The sequence below is a fragment of the Myripristis murdjan genome, chromosome 1 (genome assembly GCF_902150065.1).
Source record: "Myripristis murdjan chromosome 1, fMyrMur1.1, whole genome shotgun sequence".
Taxonomy (NCBI): Eukaryota; Metazoa; Chordata; class Actinopteri; order Holocentriformes; family Holocentridae; genus Myripristis; species Myripristis murdjan.
The window spans coordinates 35,225,151-35,238,168 of record NC_043980.1 but is presented as its reverse complement, the minus strand read 5'-3'; the positions used below and the strand labels follow the sequence as shown (position 1 = coordinate 35,238,168).

General features: G+C 42.7%; 1 protein-coding gene across 5 annotated transcripts in view; it reads left to right on the top strand.

The window, feature by feature from the left end:
* The window catches only part of LOC115361177 (zinc finger protein Aiolos-like), a 58,654-nt gene extending 47,962 nt beyond the window's left edge, over positions 1 to 10,692 (top strand). For 2 of the 5 annotated variants that reach the window (XM_030054719.1, XM_030054633.1), the window contains exons 3-10: positions 661 to 786; positions 1,668 to 1,734; positions 2,058 to 2,156; positions 4,342 to 4,734; positions 5,970 to 6,137; positions 6,584 to 6,700; positions 7,438 to 7,548; positions 10,023 to 10,692. In XM_030054719.1, the coding sequence (XP_029910579.1) occupies positions 661 to 786; positions 1,668 to 1,734; positions 2,058 to 2,156; positions 4,342 to 4,734; positions 5,970 to 6,137; positions 6,584 to 6,700; positions 7,438 to 7,548; positions 10,023 to 10,654 (1,713 nt within the window). In that variant the 3' untranslated portion in view covers positions 10,655 to 10,692. Of the gene's footprint in view, positions 1 to 74; positions 787 to 1,667; positions 1,735 to 2,044; positions 2,157 to 4,341; positions 4,735 to 5,969; positions 6,138 to 6,583; positions 6,701 to 7,437; positions 7,549 to 10,022 lie in introns of those variants that run through there. The other 3 variants (XM_030054757.1, XM_030054829.1, XM_030054552.1) reach the window with 3 other exon arrangements.
* Positions 10,693 to 13,018: the final 2,326 nt, after the last annotated feature.

Below are 13,018 nucleotides of genomic sequence, written 5' to 3'. Positions count from 1 at the left end.
GTGTGTGTGTGTGTGTGTGTGTGTGTGTGTGTGTTAATAAGGAGCCTGTGAATTGCTAAGACCTTAAAAGAGCAGACATCATGTCCTCAAGTGTTTCTGTTGTGCAAAATAGCGAATTCCATGAAAAAATAACACAAAAAGCAGTTTTGTTTACAGTTATTATGTTGTTATGGTGAACTAAGGGGCGAGTTTATGAATGTTTCATCCAGTATTCATTTCGTCAGTATATTTGATGTTGCATATGCTGTCTACAGGCAGTTTATCTAATAATTATTTACTTTGTTTTATTACTGATCATTAGTTATTTTATACTAATTATTTAAATGCAACTTATTTTCATGTCAATATTGAGTTGGAATGAAACGCAGTAGCATGGTTTGGCCACAAGGTGGAGTAATACTACCTTAAATAGAACTAAGACAGGAACCATATGTGAACAGCCTAATCTGATACCTTAATCCATAATCAGTTGTTTGCTTCAGTCTTAAAAGTATTACGTATTTTTCATGTTAATGTTCAGCGAGGAAAGCTGTTTGATCGTGTTTCCAGATGAAAACGTGGAAGAGACATCTATATTGTATTTGTTGCTACCCTGCTGTGTGAAAATGCAAAAGGCTGTGTTGCTCCACCTTAATCAAAATGAGTTCCTGTTCCTTTAAGATCTCTCCAAAATTCAGCCCAGTGACGTTGCTTTTGGCATATTCCATACTTAGAGAGGGTCCAGTGGCAAAGTGGGGAATCTCCTACTGTAAGAGCTGTTGTGTTCCAGGTGTTGAGCCAAAGCAGGTAAGCCCATTTGAGTTTGTCTTGACCCAACTCTTGTCTTCTTTCATAAAATGGATTAGTTCCTTGGAATATTATCTCCAATATGCAGCCATAGCCTTGACTCGTCAGTTTGACGATGTAAAAATCAGCTTGGTATCACTGTGTTGTCGCCACAGAATATACTAACGGTACAGTTGCCAGAATAAAAACTTTTCTAGATTCCTATCTAGTTTTTATTTTTATTAAAGCTACAGTTGAGTTGTAAATTTAATATAAACCTTCTGTTTTGAGAGACAAAATCAATGGTTGAACTGAATTAGTGATTCAGGTGATGTAGGGGATGCAGTTTGATGTGTTTAGCTGGATACTTTGTTTCTTAATTCATTGTCACAAACTGTGAAGCCTCACTGGCTGGCAGCGTGGAAGGTACTTTTACATTTGCTCATATGTAAAGAGCTGGCAGGAAATACATGTGCAGTGAACGTCATTTCTTTTTCATAAAGCTAAAATCGACTGCTAGGGTCGAGCAATCAACCGTGCATTTTTACCCGCTTTTTTTGAAATAAAGCGTTTATCAAAATCCAGTCATCAAAAACAGTGACCTGGAAGTGCTGCCTTTATTTGTTCAAAAAATACGTTTGATAAAATCTGATTTCAAAAAAAAAAAAAAAAAAAAGATCATTTCAGCAAAGTCACCAACATCGATACAGTTACACCAGTTTCAGGCTCTCAAACAAAATGTCTGAATGAGTCCATCTTTAACCTCGTATGCCATGTAAACAAGTTATGACAAGCCTGGTTTGTAAATAGCACTATATTAATTAATTTGACTTGATGTGGCTCAGCTTGGTTGCACTCTAAAATGTCATTCATCACTCTAATATGCTAATTCTTCTCTGCAGACCTTTTTTTCTACCATGAACACAGAGAAACATCCTGAATTTAATTCCCTAGAGGGGGATAGGATGAGTGAGTATCTGATCGCTTGTCCATAATATGAAAATGTTTGTGATTTCGCAGTACATTTCCCCCTGCCGCTGCGTGCATCCTGCATGCCATACCGCCTGAACGCACATGGCTGTAGAGTATTAACTGTTCAAAGTGTTTACGTGGAGTGATATGTGCAGTCTACTGTCTGTAGCGTGCCTCAAGTTGTCAATATTCCTGTAACAACGCCACCAAGACAAGTTTCTGTACATTTATTGGACTTGTGATTTTTGGTGTATTTACTAATATAAATGGAGGTAACTGAAACAGAAGTATTTTGATCCACCAAAAGTATTGCTTTTCAGCCGTTCACAGTGGTGAGACAGACGTGAAGCCACAGAAGGAAGAAGAAGAAGAGAGGGAAGACAACTCCTGCCACAGCACTGCAATGGAGTGTACTGAAGGTGCAATTAATACACAAACACACACACAAACACACATACATGCACACACACACACACACACACACACACGTGGTTTACATGTTTGACATCCTTCCTTTACAGTTGACCAGGTTTTTGTCGTTTAGCTGACACTCTGTGAGCAGCTTACAGCACAATGAGTTCATCAGTAGAAGTTGTAAATATTCTTGGTTCATCAACGTTAAAATCAAAAGGAAAGAGTGTGAAGGCCAGTGCCAAGCAACCCTGACAGTACATGCTGTAAGCTGCCAGCGTTGTATCTTCATATTGTCAGGAGCTACGAAACACAGCTTTCTTTTTGAGTTTAACCACCATGCCACTTTGAAGTCATCTTTATCGGGCGATGTGGCTGTCCTGGGGGGCAGTTCACGTCTTTTTTGGTGGCCTGCACCAGTGCTGATTTGCTTTAAATAGGATTTACAAATAATACTTAGCATTTGATTTAAGCTCCTTGTAACGCCAGTTGAATGGGACATGAGTGGCAGAAAAGTGAGGCAGTGACACAAAAATATGAACGTCAAATTCGTGTATTATGTAATTACTAACTTACCCGTCTCTACTGGAATTTTCCTTATGCGGTAAACCCCAACCACTGATAATCTAAGCACGATAAACCAAAGTTGCAAATACAATTTCACTCCAAATTGAAATCCTAATCTCATCACTGAAATGATTATCACTTGTGATATTTTAATGTTGATAAATATATGAAGCTTAATACACATCACTCATGACATATAGAATGTACAGTATGCTTTTGCTCTAACACAATGCCGGAAAACTTACATGTTTATATTTTGTGACTACCTTGTCTCAGATATGAGATATTTTAAGCGGGGATATATTTTTTTCTTAGAAACCCATGGACGTAGTCCCGTATTTGTCACTTAAAAAAAACACCTAGGTATAGGAGTACTGTCTTCTTTATTTTTGACTGCCAGCCATCTGCCTCATCATGTGCATGTCCTACAGACCTGCTGTGCGCCTGAAGCGCACCCTGCGGTTCACTATTCTCAGACCCTGGACTCTAAAACAGCCTCTCAGGGTTCCGTGTGTGCAAAGTTTCCATAGCACCTCTGAGCGTGTTCCACAATACAGGGCGCCGCTCTTCAGCCCGTCATCAGCCACTGCCGAGACACCACATCACACTGTGGTTTCTGGATGGAGCTAAGCATGCGGGGCATTGGTTAACACTTAGCAAGAGGGTATGTGAGAGCCCTGAAAACCAGGCCTCAGGACCTTAGGGTGTCAGCAGTTGTGGTGGATAAAAAAAAAAAATTAAAAAAAAAACATAACCATTGGTATGGGCAGCAGAGAGTGTGGTGGTCAGATTCCGTGCAGTGAGACGGGCGGTTTTTCCCTCTCTGACTTCTGGAAAGACCTGTTGGCAAACTGACAGATGAAACTTTTTGTTGGCGTTGCACTTGTAATGGTTGTTTAGTAACTGGAAGAAGTGGAAGTTTGTTAATATTGTAATACAAATTTAGGTGCAGACTTTTTGCAAACCGTGGCCTTTTATGTTAAATCCTAAAAGTCGCTCCCACTGTTTCTTGCAGGACTGTTGTACAATTAAGATTTAGCCCATAAAACAGAAAAATATATCTTAACACTAACCTCTGTTCTAAACATCTTTGATACAGGCGATAAACAAGCAGTCTGAAGTCGCTGTTTATAAAAGGAGATGAGGAATTGGCTCAGTCAGTTTGAGATGTCTACAGCGTCTTCTCCTGCCCTGGTTCTAGTTCCTCTGTATTCAGAGGAAATGCCTCCCTCTTATCTCAAGCACACATCTTCTGAATCTCTTTCTGACACTATGCATTGGCCCAAATTAACCTAGCCACACTTTGGAGATGTGCTGGTGCTAATAACAAACTATCAAACCATAAATATAACTGTAGAAGTGAGGACATCAGTGTTCCACATTCTGTCTTATCAGTCTTATTTGCCTCCTTATTTACCCTTATTTGGAAGTGAGAACAAATGTGAACTTTTGCACATTACTCGCTCTCTCTCACACACACACTTTATCTATCTCTATATATATGTTTGTGTGTGTGTGTGTGTGTGTGTACTTGTACATGTATCAGCTACTGCATGTGTTTAAAACCTAGATTAGATGTTACCCCTGATAAAGTCTTTACCTCTCCCTTGCTCTGACCATGCCTAGATGTGAAATCAGTGAAAACAGAGGCAGAGGAGATGGAAGCCAATGAGCAGTACATCAAGACAGAAGAAGACAGAGAGAACGCGCCAAAAGAGGAAGCAGAGGGGGCCAGTGAGGATGGGATGGAGGAAGGGTTCGATGAAGAGAGGACAGAGGACGATGAAGATGAGGAGAGGGATGGGGAGGGGGATGAAGAGGGAGAAGCCCTGAATGAACCACAGGACCTGTCCCTGGTAGATTACACCCGCTACGAGAGCTCAGCAGCGGCAGCAGGGACCTACATGTCTGGAAGTGCGGCCCCTCGCAGCCAGCCTGCAGGCAAGCTCAACTGTGACATCTGTGGCTTGTCCTGCGTCAGCATCAACGTACTGCTGGTGCACAAGCGCAGCCACACTGGTAAGCATAGGAACACAGCCCAAACACCTCAAACACAGCACTTGTGCAGTCAACACATTGTTGATTGTGGAAGTAGATAGAGCCTTACTTTGACTAGGTCATGGTGAATAGAATGCTTATGGGTTTACCATTTTGATTGCGTGAATCTGCATCATATTTGACGCACATGTCTTCACCAGTGCCACAGCATGCAACTTTGGTTTAAGCTATTGTGCAATATCCTCTATGGTAATACACATGTAATGCGCATGCAGCAACCTCACGCTGCCTGACAGTTTTTTTTTTTCTTTTGCACTAACAGAAAGGTCAGCACATCGTATTATATTTCTGTCATTATTTTATGACAAATGATGCAATTCAATCACTGAACTATTCAATGCATAGTGAGTTTATAAAGTACATGATGGTTTCTTTGCATAGTAATTACAAAAAAAAAAATTGTAAAGATATATTAATTGCTGTAAAGAATAAACTTCACCATGCCTTGCAATCCCACATCAGCTCACATTTTGGATGGCTGAAATCTGAAATCTACAAATCCAGTATAGAAATCTATAGAAGTCTTGAGGGCAGCCTAGCTCAGTTGGCCATGGTGCACTCAGTTTACTGATTACATCAGGATCTTTGTCACATCATCTCTCTCTTTCTCACATTCTCCTTTTTACTCTGCAATGTGGTAAACAGAGCAGAAATGGCGTAAAGACGATGTTTGTTTAAAATGAAGTCCATGTGACAATTTAGTTCCACGGATCATGTGTCAGATGTGCTGAAATTAAGCTGATTGGGTGTGGTTTTTGATTTTCAGTAATTTAACACACTTTCAATGCAACTGTGATTCACTGATAAAAAGGTTTCATTTTGAAAACATTGCAGACAGTCAGCACAAACAGTGTGAAACAGCATTCAGCTTTGATTACACATGTATTATCTGTGCATAAACATCTGCACCTTGACACAGTGCATCTGACTAGGTTTGTCTCAGGAAAAAAAGGCTCATGGTGTTTTCGTGCCCCAAACGTTGCCAGTAAGGCAGCGCTTTGAAACCCTAACTCTAACCATAGCCCTAACCGTAGCCATAGTCTGAGAGGCAGCGCTGCCTTTCAGGCAACACTGGGTGCAAAACAAACAGAGAGAGAGAGAGAGAGAGAGAGAGAGAAACAGAATAAAGGTATGCTAAAATGTGAAATGTGCAGGAACTCTTCCCATGAGGCCACACAGTGTTTTGTCTCAATCAGGCGAGAGGCCATTCCACTGCAACCAGTGTGGGGCCTCCTTCACCCAGAAGGGAAACCTGCTCCGCCACATCAAACTACACTCCGGGGAGAAGCCTTTCAAATGCCCCATATGCAGCTATGCCTGCCGTCGACGTGATGCCTTAAGTGGGCACCTGCGCACCCACTCTGGTACCAGCTTGCCACCTGCACTCACTCACTCACACACATGCAGTTCACTGATATGCACCTGTGAATGGGTATTTTCTTTAAAACTTGCTTGATAACATAAGCTGAGCATGCATGGTGTTTCTGAGTAACAGCCTGCCATACAGTCATAAGGTTACGTACATTCACATCCAGTACAGCTGCCTGACACCTCCTTTGGAGACATTTGGGCTTAAGCACCTTGCTCAAGGGGTTTTCAATGGCCACTGCTCAGGGAAGGCAGAGCATTAGTCACTTTCCGTTCACACACTTCACCTGCAGACACACTTCTCACTCTGCTTTCCATCACTTCTTTCCATGCCACCTCACCTATGAAATCAAGTTCCAAGCGAATGCACTTGCTGTACATTTTAGATGTTGTTAAACAGACATGCCATGTGTGAGTCTTAAACTAAAACTCCTCCACGCAGTAGAGAAGCCCTTCAAGTGCAACCACTGCGGTCGCAGCTACAAACAGCGCAGCTCCCTCGAAGAGCACAGAGAGAGGTGCCATGTATACATTCAAAGCAAAGGTCCCACTGAGAGAGGTGAGCAGCATTCACACACTCGGCCTAACCACTGTGGTACATTCTAACACTTGCAACACACAGCACAACGCACAGCTATTATTTTAACTACTGCACAGCCTACATAAACTAATTTGTATGTACACAGCAGGCACACAAGTAAAGCTGTTATATTGCCTCCAGATCCTACTTTATAGCCTCATTACATTAATGAGCTTATGGTTGTTACCCCATCATTAGAGTTAAATAGGTTATGGCTGCTGTGGTTTGGAGCTGTTGCGCTATGAAGGCCATTTCTCATGTCTGTGGCTGCACAGGGGAAACTAAAGCTGTCTCGGCTCCTGGCCTGCAGCCCCCCTCCACATCAAAATCTTCACCTGATGATTGCAAAGGACAGTTGCAACACACTCACAGTGCTGTTTCTGTGGCCACCAAATGTCGTAAGCTTATGCCTGATAGTGCCATACTGGTGAGGAAGTACATCCTCATCCTGTGGTCTCTTCTACTGCACTGATGAAGTAAAAAAGCACCAGGAAGTGAGATCAAAGGATTGATGTCAAATTAATATCTTGTTCCTCCCAGTATGAGTTTTGCATCAAACGGGTGGGTTGTAGCAGTAGTTGCAGTCGTTTTTGACTTTGGTTCATAACCTCATAACCCCCATCCCCCCCACCTCGCTCACTCTCTCACTCTCTCTCTCTCTTTCTCTTTCTCTCTCTCTCTCACTCTCTCTCTCTCTCTCTCTCTCTCTCTCTCAGAGGACGGCCACACATCCAGGACTCAGATGGGCACTGAGCGTGCTCTGCTTCTGGACAGGCTGGCCAGCAACGTAGCCAAACGGAAGAGTTCAATGCCACAAAAGTTCACCGGTAAGAACAGCCGAACTCACATGCGCGCGCTGGCCTGTGGCTGCGCTGGCCACAAGCAGGTCACATATAAAGACCAAACAGCTTGAGGAAAAATGTTAGATAAAAGTGCATGCGAGGGTGTGCTTGAAGCCTGTACGGGCTTTATGAATGGGGTGTGTGGTAGTTTGAGCATCATACAGTTTTACTGAAGTATAACTACATTTTTTAACAGCATGTCCGGAAGATTTTATTTGATTGACATTTTGTCTATCTCATTACCCTATGCTAACTGTGTTTATGATTTAATGAGAAATCACTATTGCTACTCCTGTATCTCCTATATGTCTTTTAAAACTTTATCAGACAGCTATTTGCTATCTGCCGCTTGCCAGCTGAATCTATACACTTTGTGCTACTTGTTGTATGTTTCCGCTGATTCAGATTACCAAAATCCTGTTTGTTTTAAAGGAGAATTTCAAGTTATCTGTCATAGCTATGTGTTTGTCTGCATTTATGTCTTTGTCGGCTACCTCTATTTCTTGCCAAACAGGAACTGAGTGGAGAGCACTGGCCTCATAGCCTGCACCACACCATAGAGTGGTAGACCACTGCCCTAAATTCACTCTGTGAACTATATTATAGGTGGGTACTGTTAAATATTCTAAAAATGTAATATACATTAGAGAGGCATGCACTTGCACGTTCTCACAGTCATACAATCATACACCAGTTTAATTTAATTTAATTTTTAATTCAAACAGATCATTTGCTCCAGTGCTGAATGATCAAAAGACATCAGTTTCAGTAAACGGCTGACTTGGCATAACGATTTCCCAAACTTTATGAGTCTACACCACTATTTTCAATAGTTACTTCATGCCTCTCTGGTTTAGCAAACCTAACATCATCATATAGTTTCAGAATCAAACCTCATAATGCTTGCAAACATAGGCGTAGGGGCTGAGGACTCCTACAGCTCTCAATCAGCTTGACAAATGAGACAAGTGAGATCTTTCAATTTGACAACCACAGGGGGAAAAGAGAAATAATGTCTGCAAACCGCAATGAGAGAAAACAGGCGAGAGGCGAGAAACGTGAGCAGGTGCCTCTCTGTCTTTACGTCTGTGGTGCAGCTGCAGTAGAAGCCTTTGTCTGCTTCCTCTCAACCCTCCGTCCTTTCATGCCTCTACTGTTGTAAGCAGGAAGCTCAACTGCTGGGTCAGGACCCGCTCGGATGCTACAGCTTTGAAGGCTTTTGTCCTGCATACCTGTCATGTTGAACTTTGCAGCTCACTGTTTAGGTTTTCCCTTTGACGGCCTCAGTGGGGGGGTAGTGTGTGTTTTCCTCCATTAACTGTACTCTAGACCAAAGTGCGGACCACTGAGAGTCATACATTTTGCCACAGCATCCACTGTTAAGAAGTACTTTAACTGCTGCTCTCAGGCTGTGTTGGTACATAAAGCATTATTATGGAGGGCAAACGGGGCAAAAATCGTCTTACCAAAATACTTGTCAACACAGCCATTTACTGCCTCCTGACACGGTATAAAAAAAACACATTGAAGTGTCAAAGAACGTTTGCCATTGCATCTTCGAACACTTAACCCAATCATGTTCCTTATGTTATTTCTTTCTAGAGAGTTGATCGCGTATATGTAAACACTTACACATATTTTGTTGTATCTTAAAACATTGTTATTTATTGAGCAAGTGATTTAGTGACTACAGCCTTAGGTCATGCTGAAGACTGATGGGGCATAACATCACACAGCCGGCTGATCATGCAAGTTTGCTTTCATTTGACCCATGAAACCATCTGGGCACACTACCACCAAAGCGCCATTGGAAGCCACCAAATGGCTGGACCAGTCAGCGTCCTTTGAGGAGCTATAAGCGTGGTTTAGGACCTATACCACATCTAGCTGTCATCATCACCTAAATTTTAGGTGATGTTAGGGATATACAGTATTCCTGGCTGTCCTGTTTAGGTGATCTGGGAAAAATAATCAATGACTAAGTGGAGATAGAAAAGCAGCTACTGTTGTTTATTTTGCTTCAGCGCTCTCTTATTATTTGATGTTGGTGGTTTGTTGGTCTGATTGGACAGTTTAGCTGATGACAGACAGGTGATTGATCCAATCACCTGCTGTCTATTTTTGTAAGTGCACACCATTGCCCTCACTATTCCATATGATGTGAATCCAAAAGTGCCCAGATCCTGTTTCATGACATGAGCAAGGCACACTAAATCACGAGAATGGCTGTGCCAGACTAGGTGGGGCATGCTACGCAAAGGAATGCAAATATAAGGAACATCATCAGCTAAAATGTTTGAAGATGCAGTGACACAGGCAACAGCGCCACTTCAATGTGAATTTTTATACCATGTTAAAAGGCAACAAATGACTGTTTTTGTTCCATTGGCCTTCCTTAGATGGTGAGTATGATGTGTTCTCCTGGCCAGTCTTGAGTGCTCTCTCTCTCTCTGATGTAGGGGACAATGGTGTGTGTCTGGATCTGAGCTTTAACAGGGAGCTTATCCACCGAGCTGACGTTATGGACCCCCCACCGGGCTCCCCGGGGCCTGACACCCACCATCGGCAACAGCCCATTCTCGCAGGCCCAGACAGTGAGGCAGCTCCCTCCCACAGGTCCTACACCATCCCCTTAACCCGAAGTGACATCAGTCCCGTGGCCCTTACCAACGGCCACAAGCTGGGCCTGCCGCCCCCGGGTGTTCCTCACACCGCCCCTGCACCCCAGGGACACCTCAGCATGGAGTCATTCCACTCTGACAGCTCCCAGCTCTCCCAACCCCTCATATACAGCTTAGGGCACCTGCTTGGGGGGCCAAATAATCAGAATGGGCTCCCACACCCCCACGCCCAAGCCATCCCGCTGCCGCCCCTGAGGGCTGATGGAGAGGCGGGGGTGGTGCCGGGGGCGGTGTATCCCTGTGGCCACTGCAGGGTGATCTTCCTGGACTATGTCATGTTCACCATCCACATGGGATGCCACGGCTTCCGGGACCCATTGGAGTGCAACGTGTGCGGCCACCGCAGTCAGGACCGCTATGAGTTTTCCTCCCACATAGCCCGTGGCGAGCACCGGCTCGAACTGAAGTAGCATTGATCTGGACGCTCACGTGCTTGCACATGCATACACACCCACACACACATACTCCAACACACATGTATACATAAGCATGTACAAGCACACATTTTCACTCACAGAAGTAGCTAGTAACTAGTAATGTTAGAAATGACTAAATAAAGCATGAAGTAGCAGTTCTGTGGGTGTGTGTGTGTATGTGCGTGCGTGCGCGTGATATGAGAAGAATATCAGAATGTTCTTAGTCATGTACTTCTCATCTGAAAAGATGGCTTGTAAACAGGTTTATATGGGAGTAATTATACTTCCTTTTAATGCATATATTTCTAGTTAAAATGACTGCATGTGATCATGCATCTGCTGTTTATCATGTATGAAGCTACGTTTACACTTCCAACAAAGTAGCTGACATAGTTCCATTTACTATCTGTTTGCCCTCAATGTTTCTTCTTGTTACCTGTGCTGAGATGTAAAAATAAAAGAAACCTTTGTTATCTTCACACAAAGACTGCACTTTATTAAGAGAAGTTTAGCTGCTCTGAAAAAAGACTTGCCAATTTGAGAAGACAAAAAAAAAAAATATTATCTCGAAGGTCACATGTCTACTTTTAGGCTGTGGTTTACAGAGAAGTGCAGTGAAGTTCACAGCTTCAAAGGACATCACTTTGCATTGCACCACGTGTTGGTTTCTCACTCCTCAATTTTATACTCACTTAGCACTCCCACAAGTCAGAGATGGTTCACAGTACTGCAGATGTTTTTGTTGTACTGAATGAAAGTATAAAAAGTTTAACACATAAAACTATGTCATGGAGTCAGCTAATAAAGCTCTAAATGAAAACAGAAATGCATATAAAATTTAAAAAAAAAAAAAAATTCATCACTTTTAACAGTGAGTTAAAGCTCCTTATTTTATATTAGCCTTTTCCCTATAAGAATGAGCATCCATATCCCAGAAGTAGGTGTGAATTGGTATGATCTGAAAATGATCAAATCAAGCCAAATATCAGGACACTTGCCCTCGTTATGGGAATGTGTCCTTATTTCATCATAGGATTAAGACACCAATGTCAACCCCAAATGCTGAGGAAATAATATCAGTGTTTTGCCATGTTAGCACGCCTCCACTGGGAGGAGCAGGGCATTGCATGTGCATGTCACCCGATCAGCTTTCATGATACCTTCTCTTGTGCAACATCACCCTGGAACGTTATGGCTCTCGAATCCCAGGCAAAATGAGGAATGGCCTCATTTCATTATCACTTCCCCACCTAGAAAGTAGCTCAGCGAAAGAATGAGCAAAGGTTATACTGATCACAGCTTTCACGTTGCTCTCTCAGTGGGCCCACAGTATTGAGTGTTATATCGCTTTATTCTCAATCACATCAACCAACAACAACTTTGTCAGATGGGGCTCCCAAAACCGTGTCAACAGGACATTTGTATCCGAGAATCTTTGACATGAAAGTGAAACTTCTGCTGTTGGGTTGATGGGCCTTGAAAGCTAAAAAAAAAAAAAAATCCAGTGAATAACTTGGCACAAGATTCTTTTTTTCTATCACACAGCTTGTTAAACCTTATCCCAATCAATGTGAAGTCTCTCCAGAGTGTTGGGGTCTAAGGCAATAGATGGCTTGTGACTGGTACTAGTCTGTAGATCAACATGTCAGACTTTCTTGAACCACATGTCAGAGCAGGGACATGGTCACGCCTTGCTGCCTTCAGACCAGAACAGGGTGTGAGCAAGCTCCAGCTGCTACCACATTATCTGTCTTCTCCATCAGTGCCAGTTCCCTTTTCTCTCTTAATATTGCAGAGAAGTGACACGCATGATGCAAACTCTCATGGCAGCTTCATGTCCATGTGCCAGGATCAAAAAGCCAGGTTTTGTTACAACCCTTTTGCTTCAGGGTTGTAGCAGATAAGGGACTGACTTTAGGGTAGTTGGTTGTGAAAACTACCAAGAAATTTAAAAAAGACAATAAGAGTTGTTGTGAATAAGGCATAAGAGGATAATGAAGTTGTAGGACATAGAGAATGTGTCCAGGCCTTCACTGATCACAGTGAATGACGTGAAACATGTAGAGAAGAAATGTAGTTGGATTTGGGGGAGGCCATTGTTACTTTTTCTCATTTGATCACCGCCATTTCGACGTCTCAAAAGCCCTGTCTGCACTAGATTAGTGTGTGAAGTCCCACTTCCATCATGAAACAGGCTTGGCTGACAGAGTTTACTCAGCCATGGAGAGTCATAAAGCAGCAATGACGGAAGTCCAACTTAAGTGGAAGGTTTCTAGTGACATCTGCTGACTAAATAAGGATTCAGATTGAGCATCAGATCAAAATGAACAATAAAATACTGACGCATTTTAGCTGTCA